Raw genomic sequence first — 12,603 nt, forward strand, 5'->3', positions numbered from 1 at the left:
ATATGCTATTTTTGCTCAGTGCATGACCCGTCTACTATATTTTATCTAAATTATTCACCATATGAAAATATAGCACCTATTTTCTTATATCTGTTTAATAGTTCAGTAGCAGAGAATTAGAATTTAAATTAATGAACTCATTGTCACAAGTATAATTTTTTGAACTACTGACAATATTTCTACTGACAATATTTTGAAAACTTTTAACACAGAGACTTAAAACTTTGTTGTTTTTTTGAATTCCCTGTTCTAATCCTCCTTCTAATTGCTGGCATGACTATAAATGTAAAGGATGTTGTTACTTATATTTATTCATATAAGATCCCCTGCTCATTCCACAATTCCTTTCAAAAGAATATCTTATTTTGCATAAGCAAGCCATAAAATATACCTTGCTATTATGAATGGACATTCACGCTAACATCTGGGTGTCTCTCATTTCTCTTTTTTAAAGGTATGAATCCCGGTTTAAACAGAAGCTTCTTGAATATACAGATTCTAACAACATCGCTTCCCTTTTCCTTACAGCTGCCAATCGTTGGCTGGAAGTTCGGATGGCAAGTACATGATCTGTCATTAAGTTTATATCAACGGCAGTAGATGGTTTGCTTTATCATGGGAATTGCTTAGGGTTGCCCATTTTTCTCTGGTAAAGGGTCCTGTGTCTTTAACAGTTGCATAACAACCAAATTCTCAGTTGCTAAAGCTCAGTAGGCAAAGCTTTATCCTGCTTGCCAGAGAAATCTTAACTTCTGCTTGTTGCACATCAGTTAAATGGATCAAGAGCATTATAAGAAGAAAAACTGACAATCAAAATTTGGATTTAGTTAATACCATTGCAAATTGTCTCTGTAATGCAGAGCTGAGAGTCATTTTCAATCCAATGGCCACAATCTATCATGGGTATCTTTCCAGAATCTGCAGGCCAGTGGTGGGAAGTGCCAAATCCAGAAAGGGATGGGGCCACAATGAAAAAGTGGGTGGGGTCAAAGTGTCCCACCCACCCCCAACACTCATCCACATAACATTCACACAAATCCATCCTCAGCCCATCAGTATGTACACTCCATTCATGCACATTTATCCAATTACTCACCTCAATATTATTCTCTATAATTGCCTCAATACTTGGCCTGGTCAAAAGATCCTTTGCTGACTGCCAAATGTCAGAACCTGACCAGCCTCAGTAAATCCAAAAGCCTAGTATTTGATTCTAAAGTTTCAGAAATAGTTAAAATGTTGCTAACTCCTTGTGTGCTATGATGATTTATATTGTTGTTATTATTTTAGGAGTATATTGGGGCATGTGTAGTGCTCATTGCAGCTGTTGCTTCAATTACGAAATCTCTCCACAATAACCTCTCTTCGGGTCTTGTAGGCTTGGGATTAACCTATGCTCTGATGGTAAGTAAATTAAAGAGGAGAGGCTCCACTCAGGTGTTAAGGTTGTCATTTATTCTGCATTGGTTTCTGAAAATATGCAGCATAATTTGGCCTAAGCATTTAGGTGTCTCAAGCTTAGCAAATTGGCAGCTGCTGGTCAAACACTGTAATCATAAAAATTAGCTGGGGTAAATTTAAAGTGTATAATATCCCAATAGTTTTAGTCCCACTAATAGTTTTATTCATAATAACTAACAGATGTTTGGGTAGCCTAGAAGAGGGGTTTTTTAATGGTTGTCCACTAATAGCCTGTGAGCTTCATTCAGGTGGTATGTGGCATGTCTGTAAAAATTAAATTAAAAGCCATACAGAATCTTGCACAGCACATTACAACTGCTACAACAGGCAGAAAAAATATTAAGCTGTTTGTCAAGACCTTCAATTTTGAAGTGGATCATGGAAGGGTGGAATTTGGGAACTACTGACGTAGAAGACTGGCACAGTAGTCAAATATTTAGACTTCTGGACAAATGGAAGCTCTCATTTTCTTTCATGGGAGCAGACAGTGACAACTTTGGATAATTTTGAAATGTTGGTTATGAGATCCTTCCTACATTCTATACCAGTTCCAGACACAAATCTTAACTATTTATTCTAGGTCTCTAACTATCTAAACTGGATGGTTCGCAACCTGGCTGATATGGAACTCCAGCTTGGAGCTGTGAAAAGATTCAATGGCCTCATAAAAACTGAGGCTGAAAGTGATGAAGGGCTGTTGTGTGAGTATGGTGCTGTAGAAGTTGTAGAAAGGGCTTGGTAATTGTTTGATTATTCCCACTTAAGTCTCATTAATGGCCATGAACTTTTAGAAAACTATTTTTAAATAAGCATGAACTTTTAGCAAACCAATTTTTTAAAAAAACAAGTTTTCCACATATTATGTTTTGATTGCAGCCCCTGCACAAATTCCTCAGAACTGGCCTGACCATGGTGAGATTCAGATACAGAATCTGTGTGTTCGCTATGACAGTACTCTGAAGCCTGTGCTAAAGCATGTCAGTGCCCACATCTCTCCTGGGCAAAAGGTAATACAAATGATCACTCAAAGTAATGACTTTAGCTGTCAAAAACCCATGAAAACTATATTATTGAGAGCAGAACCATTTCTTGTTTATTCAGAATACCATCCCTATTTTAAACAAAATGAAACAATATAATCTCTTCCCTCCCCGCCCCTCCAAAAACCCATTGTTTTGATGTTCATAGTTACAGGTAGGTAGCCGTGTTGGTCTGAGTCGAAGCAAAATATCTGAAGAAGTGTGCATGCACACGAAAGCTCATACCAAAATATAAACTTAGTTGGTCTTTAAGGTGCTACTGAAGGAATTTTTTTATTTTGTTTTGATGTTCATGTAAGTGTTTTCTATATTCACACTTTGGCAGTTTGATCCCAAGCCTGCTTACACTGAAATAAATCTCACTGAGATCAATAAAACATGTTCTCAGGTTACCTTGTGTAGGATTGCAGTTGTAAAGTCATGCATACATCTTCCAAGCCAATGGTATTATACAAGGAGATCTGACACCCAACAGAAATACACACAGTTTTATAAAAGGGGTTTATAAAGTCAAATCTCTAACTGAGTCAAATCTGTAACCTTCCCACCCCTGCATCCTGCCACCATCGTGGGCATAAGAAATGGAAACGTTAAAAATGGGAGGCTTGAAATGATAAGAGAAATAACTTCAGTATTCCTGTTTTCAAAGTTTTTAGATCTATTCTTTTTCTAAAGTCATTAACTAAGTGGACGCATACTGCAAAGCAAGATCCCTCTCACACACAAACACACTGACCTGGATAAAAACTGGAGGTGTAGGGGAATGATTTTGGCCAATTCCTCTTGCAGCCTCTACTGCTGCCTCCCACTGTTCTGGAGGCTACCCCAACTCTGCGGAACAGTGTTGAGGGGGCTGCAGGGGAAAGGAAGAATCATTGAAAATTGCTACCTGCTCTTTTTGTCAAGCATGAGCAGAATTCCACTGAACACAACTCTGGATCCAACTCAGCTTCTCGAGTAATAAGCACTGCTAGTAATGTAACTGTACCCAAAGTTGGTCATAAATTATCTGTCTTCTCAAATAAACAAAACAAAACAAACCTTCTAGTCTGCCATTCACACGTTAGCATTACTTACTAGTGCTTGTGGCAATCACTCTGTACACGTATTTCCCATTCTACTGAATTAATATTTTCTTTGCCATTCCCATTATAAAACTGGTTTATTTATGATTTGCAGATTGGCATATGTGGCCGAACAGGCAGTGGAAAATCATCCTTTTCTCTCGCCTTTTTCAGGATGGTTGACACCTTTGAAGGTAAAGCTACACTTGTACACATCAGACTGAATTACTATTAGTTTCATTTTTATCTGTGATCCTCCTGGCTACATTTCAAACGAGGAGACCACATCTCCTTTTCCAGTTCCTGCCACACCCATCTCTCAAGCTGACATAAAATACTATTTGGCTTGACTGTTTGCTATCTCCGACATAATATAGCAGAGCAAGGTGGTGATTCCCACCCCCCTTTTGATACAGGCTTAAAGAGTTTGCTTTCTGCATGGTAACTTACATTTTAGCATGCTTGTACTGTTAAATATAGCTGTTTTTACTGATGTCAGTGGTAAAAAAAAATCAATTTACTGCAGGTGATAGTTAATCTGCAATATTTTTTAATATTACAATTATCTGTATATGTAAAGATGACCTCAGAGTGTGAGTCGAGCTCCATCTAGTGGTTGAAAGCAAAAGCCCTGCTCCAGCTAGAACTTTCAAAGTCTCTCTCTCCTTTAGAATTTAAGGATTCCAAAGGAGGGAGCAATGATTTTGCCTTCAACCACTAGCTAGACCTCAACTCCCATACTCTGAGGTCAAATTTGTACATGTACGGAAAGCCCTTTTGCAGGTAACAAACCAAATGGCCTTATCCATGATGAGAATCCAAGGCTTTTCTGGCAAAGTGACGTACACAACAATATAAGAACATGAGAATAGCCTGCTGGATTAGGCCAATGGCCCATCAAGTCCAGCATTCTGTTCTCATAGTGGCCAACCAGATGACAGTGGAAAACCTCCAAGGAGGACCCAGACACAATAGCACTTTCCTAGCCTGTGGTTTCCATACTGCCTCCGATAATGGAGACAGAGCACTGACATCATGACTAGTAGCCACTGATAGCCCTCTCCTCTATGATTTTTTTTGTCCATCAATTTATATGGCTTTAGAAGAGGAGTAAAGCCATCTAAGTTGGTGGCCATGGCAGCTTTCCATAAGAGCAAGTCCATAGTTTAACTGTATCCTGCATCCAGAGACATAAGAGCCACTTACAGTGGTACCTTGGTTTGCAACCATTTTGGATTACAACTGTTTTGGATTACAACCACATCAAACCCTGAAGTGTGTCCCTTTTTTAGGATTACAACCCATTTCGGGGGGGGAGGCCCCATTGGCGAAAGCGTGCCTTGGGTTACAACCTGTTTTGGTTTACAACTGGACCTCCGGAACCGATTATGGTTGTAAACCATGGTATGACTGTATTTCATTTAGATGTAGGCATTATAACCTGGGTGCCTAATTTTCAAATCCTATATATCCATTTACCTATAATGAAGTAAAGAGGGTTTAAGCTGCTGTACCTATAGTGGCATCCTGAGTGAGGTGAATGGGGTACTGTATATTCCTGCGTATAAGACTACTTTTTAACCCAGGAAAATCTTCTCAAAAGTCATGGGTCGTTTTATACGCCGGGTCATATTTCTTATACAGTGAGTATATATCCCAAACTCTATATTTTAACTGGAAAAGTTGGGGGTCATCTTATACGCCCAGTCATCTTATACGCTGGAATATACAGTATATTACTTTCTGGCTGAGTGCCTGTGAGATACAGCTAGAAAAATAAGCCATGTGATGAAGCATATGAACACCATTCATTTTTTACAAACAACCCACAGGAAGGATCATTATAGATGGCATAGACATTGCCAAGCTTCCCTTACAAACACTGAGATCCAGGTTGTCAATCATTCTCCAAGACCCCATTTTGTTCAGCGGAACAATACGGTAAGTGTTATAATCATCATGTAAGTAATTAGGCACATTCATGATAATGGCCTGCACTATCTGTCACTGTTTGAATTTTGCATGGATTGCTGTTGCAGAATCACTGCTGACTGCTGCTGGGACTTGCTGTTCCATCTTTCAAAATGCAAAAAGGAATGTCTTCTATAAGAAAAGGTGCCTGGGTAACATTAATGGTTCGATGCACTGTTGTTTTGGATCCTCCCTGGGTTCAAAAATCACAATTCACTGGAAAGGAATTACAGAAAGGACAATTGAAGTATTTCTAGATGGGTCTCTTCATCCCATTCTTTCAGTGTGTTATGGTATACTGCTGGATTTTAACATGAAAATATGTGGCTAATTACTTGCTGTGTTTACCTGAACATAGCACAAATGATTTATAACATATGATTGTCTACTTAACATTTCCCAATGATTTTTGTGACTTGGGTTAGTGCAAGGCATGTACAGTATGTATAGTCATAGTAAAAACAAACAAACCACCCATGGTTCTCTTGCCAGCCTGGCAATATTTTGTGCACTGTTCTTTCATAAGATACCAAGGCAATCATTACATGTGGCTGCTTACCGCAGGTGTCAAAAAAGCTAAATGGCCTGATGCTATTTAGTAGTTTTTCTTTTTTCACAGTTTTAACCTGGATCCAGAAAAGAAATGCACAGACAGCATGCTGTGGGAAGCTTTGGAAATAGCACAACTGAAGCATGTGGTGAAAGCTTTACCTGGTGGGCTAGGTAATAACTCCTTTACCTCTGAGGAAATCCAGCATTAAAAAGATTGTTAGTTGAAGTTAGGCTGCAGAGTATACCTTTATTGGAAGTGAAATTGTAGAAAATACATTATACGTGATGCATTTATTTTTTTCTGCCCTGCTTTGATCTTGGTCAAACTGGTTTTATACATTTCTTCAGCACTTCAAGAAGATTCCAGGAAAGACTTAAAATGATCTGGTTCACATGTAACAATAAATCAATGGTTTAGTTCAGGGGTAGGAACTGGAACCAACCAGTGAGCCATATTGTTATCTCTCTCACTCCCCATGAGCCACATTTAACAGGTGGGTAGGGCTTCCCTGACAGTCACTTGACAGCACAATGATTTTGCATTTAACTGTGTGAACAAATGCACAGCCCACAAAGCACTCTGCAAGACACAAGACACAAGTGCTGGCAATCTGAGCCAGGTGAAGGCAGGTGGGCATGGCTTGACCATAGTGGCCTCACAGACTAAATGGGGAGACCTGGTAGGCCCACAAGTCAGAAAGTTACTCATGAGCCAGAATGAAGCCTTGGGCTCCCACACTCCACCTCTGTGTTTAGGGGGAAGGAGGCACTCAGAGATGGCTTGTCTCCACCCACTACCACAACAGGTAGGCTCACATGATGCAGGTGTAAAGACTTAGATAGGCAGAGGAGACTTCAGCCTAGTTCCTTCTCTCTCCGCATTTGGCTTCTTTCCCACACTTCACTGTTTGTTTGTTTTTGAAGCACTACTTTGTTTTTCCTCTTACCATTTCTTCCTCTCAAGTTCTTTCCTGCTATTTCCTCTGCCTGAGCATGGGGCTCATAAAGAAAGGCCATCTGTCTAAAGAGAAAGCAGTACACATAGGGAAGTCAGTAAGATCGGTGAGGTGCAGGTCTAAAGGTGCTGCTCCCCCACCACCTCAACAATTGCTGTTGGGTCTTAAGGCACGTTGTCACTGGAACCCGTATATTTTCACAGGTTTCCTCTAAATATTAATTTTATTCTAATCAGATGCCATTGTCACAGAAGGTGGAGAAAATTTTAGCCTGGGGCAAAGGCAACTGTTCTGCTTGGCTAGGGCCTTTGTACGGAAGACAAGTATCTTCATTATGGATGAAGCCACAGCATCAATTGACATGGCAACTGTAAGTTTCTACAGACTGTCTTTACAAATCACATGTCCCTGAAAGGGAAGAAAAATTGTTAATTTCTTTGTGTGTGTTTTTAATTAGGTAGTTTGCACACAATGTTTCATTCTGTTTATGCATGTGTCTGAATTAACAAAATATTTGGTATCTGCTTATGTAGGAAAATATTCTTCAGAAGGTTGTAATGACTGCATTTGCTGATCGAACTGTGGTGACAATTGCAGTAAGTATTGTATATTGCTGCCGAGATGCTTTTTTGAATGTGTTATACATTTTTAATATACCTGTAACATCAGCCTGGTTTGTTCGCTCTTGCTTCTAAAATGAGAACTTTCCTTTTATTTTCAATCAATTATATTATATTTCACACATCTGAATCAATACAATTCTTCCTCCCATAACAAAATAAAGTGTTGCCATTTATTCATTTATTTTACATTTCAGGGGACTCAGTTACAATGTTTTGTTTTAATTCAGGCAAACTCTTTGCAACAAACCAAAATGAAAATAGTCAGCTGTTATCCTGGGGACTGCCCAGAAGAGATTCTTGCCTGGGGATTTCTACAAAGCTCTTTCCCAGCAGCAGTTCCCAGATGTCTTGCTTGTGGTTTTTCTGTTTCTCAGCTAGCATGAACTGGGAGCACCGTCTGGGGAAACTGCATAGAACCCAGACGTAGCCATTTTTATACTGATCATGACCAGCTATTACCTATTAACTATTTCAGCAGGTGGCATTCTGAAACTGTAGGCTTGAAGAACAGTATTTCTGTGGATAAGAGTTTAAAAAAATTTTTTTAACAAAATCACTTCCCGCCACGGCGCGGAAGAGGAGGATCAGTCTATCAGTACAGAAAGTGGACAGAGGATGTTGAGCACAAAGAGGGCTAAGAAGCAGCTCCAGCTCCTAAAACGACAGAAGCTTCTAAAAATGCAGGATTCTTTTAATTTATTCCCTCACGTTGTGACTTTGAAACAATTAAAATACAATAAAGAGCAGAATAAATAAATCAAATTAGCAAAATCAACAAGGGAGAGGTGCTTCAAACAGAGTTAAAAAGTAGACAGAGAGAGAGAGAGAGAGAGAGAGAGAGAGAGAGAGAGAGAGAGAGAGAGAGAGAGAGATCAAGTCACATTTCTGCTAAAGCTTAAAAGAGAGGGAGCCAACTGAACCTCTTTAGCAAGAGAGTTCCACAATAGAACTTTGTTGCTTCTGGAGTAACTAACTATGCCTTTGTGGGTGGCAGGATTGGTTCATATGACAGGAAGTAGTCCTATAGACATTCTGGCTTCCTATTAGATAGGGCTTTTAAGGTAAAAACCAGTACAAATTGTGCCTGAAAACAAATGGGGAGCCAGTCCAACTGGAGCAAAATTGTTGTGATATTCTGTGAGAAGGGCAGTCAAAAAAGGAGTAGGTTTGTGGCGCTCTTGATCAATGAAGTGCTAATTACATTCCAATGAGCAAAGAGGTTTTTGGAAAACTGAATCATTTTTTTCTCATACTTGTATTTTCTAATTATCTAAAAGTATATCTACCATAGCTAGGATGAGAATTCTATTTATATATGTAACCATCTATTTTTTTTATTTTTTTATTTTTGTAGCACCGGGTGCACACCATTCTGAATGCAGATATGGTTATTGTAATGAAGAGAGGAGTTATTCTGGAATATGACAAACCAGAGGTTCTTCTGGAACAAGAAGACAGTGTGTTTGCTTCTTTTGTCCAAGCGGACAAGTAAATATAAATAAATTAAATATTTGCAAGTGCAATTTTATTATCGATTTTATAATTCAGTAAATTACCTGTAAATAAAAAGCATTTAATAATATAGGGCTGAGTCTCTTCATTTGGGGGGGGGACACCAAAATTGGTTTACCTCTTAAGTATGAATACATTGTCCTGCTCTATGAATTTCTTCAAGCAGTCAATTTTTTAGTAATTATTGCTTGTTTTTGTTTATTTAACCTGATTTATACCAAAGCTGTGTCACAGTGGATCAAACGATTACAAGAACACTAAGGTATAAAATTAAGTTTAAACAATGAGGCTTTTAAATAAAAGATCACACCCACTCCTTATCTGAAAGTTATTTCAGACAATACCATATCCAACCTTCATTTTCTTATCCCTAATCAGGAGCAGATAATTCAAAAGGGAGATTTCATAACTGTATCAACAACATGTCCTTATGTGACCCTGTCATACAGATATGAAATACAGGTTAAGTGGACAATAGAAAACAGTATAAAATTGAAAACAGCCTCACAATCATAGGAGACAACTCCTAGGAACCCTGACTTGTATACTCATATGATTTATGCACCTGTTTCATTGACCACATGCAGATCAGGAGTCAGAATGGCATGGATGAGCATGTTTTCCAACTGCATGTTCAATGTCACACTGAAAAGTGTTTCAATCAATCAATCAATCGGTGTAGTACTGTTCAGGGGTGGAGGGGAAGTATTAACAATTTCCCAGGTACAAAATATATTATAACCAGTGTTGGGGATCTGAACGATCTCTGTAACATAAATACAACCTTGAGGAAAACCATGTGGGACACTATACAACAAATTAGTATTTCATACACATGCACTGAAAATCAACTGTGCAGAGAGGCTGAAAGAAGCAATAAAAGTAACATGAATGACACCCCTTCAGAGCAAGAACCACAGGACACTGGGATGATAGCTTCCCCTGCAGTGTGTGTCCATCTGCTCCAATATCTGAAGCAACCATGCTGATCCTCCGCAAAGCTAAGATTTATGCTCTTGTGCTGATCAGACTAAAGCGAAAACTAAAACAATAAAAAACCCTGTTTGAAACTGACACAATGAAGCATTACAAAGCAAATTCTTAGGAAGAGATAGCTTCACCCTAACCTCACTCTCCAGTTAGTTCATACTGAACAACCTATGTAATATTTTGAAAATACTGTCCCAGAAGATTATGACCACAATTACTTTCATCAAGATCTAAGCTCTTATATAATCTAAATTAATGATGTGTTAATGACTAAAAAAATTTGAGTAGCATTCAACATTTATGGCTCAGAGTAAACCCAATGAAATTACTGGACCTGAGTAAAACTTAGCTGAAGGCAAAACCCAATAGAGTGGTACCTCTGGTTAAGAACTTAATTCGTTCCAGAGGTCTGTTCTTAACCTGAAACTGTTCTTAACCTGAAGCACCACTAACCTGAGGCTAATGGGGGCCTCCTGCTGCCGCCACACCGCCGGAGCACAATTTCTATTCTCATCCTGAAGCAAAGTTCTTAACCTGAGGTACTATTTCTGGGTTAGCAGAGTTTGTAACCTGAAGCGTCTGTAACCTGAAGCATTTGTAACCCGAGGTTCCACTGTATGTATACTCTGCTAGATGATATATATCACAGACTATTAATCTTGTGCAAGAACCAACAAACTTCAAAAAGGCCAGACAACCTCCATTAATATAAATTCTTCTAGGAGATACAGCAGTGAAAGTCTGTTTCTTCAGTGCTAAATCACAGTTTACCACATTATAACATTTAAAAGACATGGTATAATATACCTTTGCAATGTAAGCTGTTGAAAGTAGGTCTGATGCGCTCTCAAAAATATGTATTCTATAGCAAAATAAGGCCGAGTTACTTATGTACCTGCACAGGTGGTGATGTTAATTCTAATAATTTATTATCTATAAATTACCACAGGTAACAGAGCACTGCACAAATTTATAACAGAAGATTTATGCATAAATACAGCCCCATATGCAATTAAATACTATTTTCTATCTCCCTATGGGGATGTGTGCTTTTTAATACCCTGCAAAGTACTTCAATGGATATGTCTAATGTTAACTGTTTTTATCTGACTCAGGGTATATCTGTGTGCTTGGATCTTAAAATATCCCTTCAGTGAAAGATGAAAAGAAGTGCCTGAACACTTAAACATCTCGGCAGTCCCAAGGACACTAAAAATAATCAAGTAGCCAGAGAAAGCTCTTGAACTTTACCCAGATCTTGTGTTCAGGAAACGGTTGTGGAGAGCTTGGGCAAACCAATTACCAGTGATAATGGGAACTGTAACATTTGTTAAACATGGAAACTAGCATTTGCACATCAAGAGACTGGTGCATAAATGCAGGCATATCCCCCCCCTTCTTGCTCATTTTAATGAAGTTCATTCCCACTGCTTCTGAGCCCAAATGGAATAAGAGAGCACCAACAAGTGAGCAAATATGCCACCATCTATCTCTTTCCACATTAATCTGTGTGCTTTCTTCCTCCGGGTGATACACTAGAAAGGGGTAGGCACTCCTCCACTCTGTCTAGGTCACAGGTGAGGAACCTCCAACCCACAGCCCAAATTTGCCCCAACACCACATGCACCTGCCCCACACACCTGAAGTTATATGTGACATCAGTTGTGGGACAGGTACAAACACAGCTGGATTTGCTGCATGACTGAGTTCCCTATGAAGAACTCAACTGCGTGGTTGATCCCTGAAGGAAAAAAGGCTGAGGTCACCTGCACAGTTGAGTTGATGGCCTCACTCTTGCTGACTTTGTCTAATCCTCTTTTAAGCCATCCATGTTGGTGGCCATCACTACATCTAGTGGGAGTGATGGCTGTAATTTAACTATGTGCTGTGTGAAGAAAAACTTTTTATCTTGTCTCCTGGCTCTTCCAACATTCAGCTTCATTGGACTGCCCTGAGTATTAGGGAACAGCTCTATCCACACCATGTCTAATCTCATACACCTCTATCATGCTCCACTTACTCACCATTTCCCAAAATAAAAAGCCCTAAATATTGTCACATTAGAGAGAAATTGCTCCAGACCTCCTCTATGCCCCTGTTCTGCACTGCAGTGAGTGGTTGGTGCTTGATAAATACTGTAAAAGAGGCAGCTTATCTGAGCAGGTGCGCTGAGCAAGAGTTCTAGGGCTTTTTGCATATGAAAACTGTACTTCAGGGTCCCCAAACTAAGGGCCGGGGGCCGGATGCGGCCCAATCACCTTCTAAATCCGGCCCACGGATGGTCCAGGAATCAGCATGTTTTTACATGAGTAGGATGTGTTCTTTTATTTAAAATGCATCTCTGGGTTATTTGTGGGGTATATGAATTCAATCATATATATTTTTTCAAAATATAGTCCGGCCCCCCACAAGGTCTGAGGGACAGTGGACCGGC

General features: G+C 39.3%; 1 protein-coding gene across 3 annotated transcripts in view; it reads left to right on the top strand.

Annotated features, from left to right (window-relative positions):
- Nucleotides 1-9,249, top strand: part of ABCC8 (ATP binding cassette subfamily C member 8) — a 65,504-nt gene extending 56,255 nt beyond the window's left edge. For all 3 annotated transcript variants that reach the window (XM_035120206.3, XM_088653295.1, XM_088653294.1), the window contains 10 exons: nt 455-557; nt 1,291-1,404; nt 2,042-2,162; nt 2,338-2,468; nt 3,681-3,759; nt 5,398-5,506; nt 6,156-6,259; nt 7,281-7,414; nt 7,578-7,640; nt 9,022-9,249. In XM_035120206.3, the coding sequence (XP_034976097.2) occupies nt 455-557; nt 1,291-1,404; nt 2,042-2,162; nt 2,338-2,468; nt 3,681-3,759; nt 5,398-5,506; nt 6,156-6,259; nt 7,281-7,414; nt 7,578-7,640; nt 9,022-9,159 (1,096 nt within the window). In that variant the 3' untranslated portion in view covers nt 9,160-9,249. The remainder of the gene's footprint in view (nt 1-454; nt 558-1,290; nt 1,405-2,041; nt 2,163-2,337; nt 2,469-3,680; nt 3,760-5,397; nt 5,507-6,155; nt 6,260-7,280; nt 7,415-7,577; nt 7,641-9,021) is intronic.
- The last annotated feature ends 3,354 nt before the right edge of the window (nt 9,250-12,603 follow it).

The sequence above is a fragment of the Zootoca vivipara genome, chromosome 1 (assembly GCF_965207765.1).
Source record: "Zootoca vivipara chromosome 1, rZooViv2.hap1.1, whole genome shotgun sequence".
NCBI classification, from domain to species: domain Eukaryota; kingdom Metazoa; phylum Chordata; class Lepidosauria; order Squamata; family Lacertidae; genus Zootoca; species Zootoca vivipara.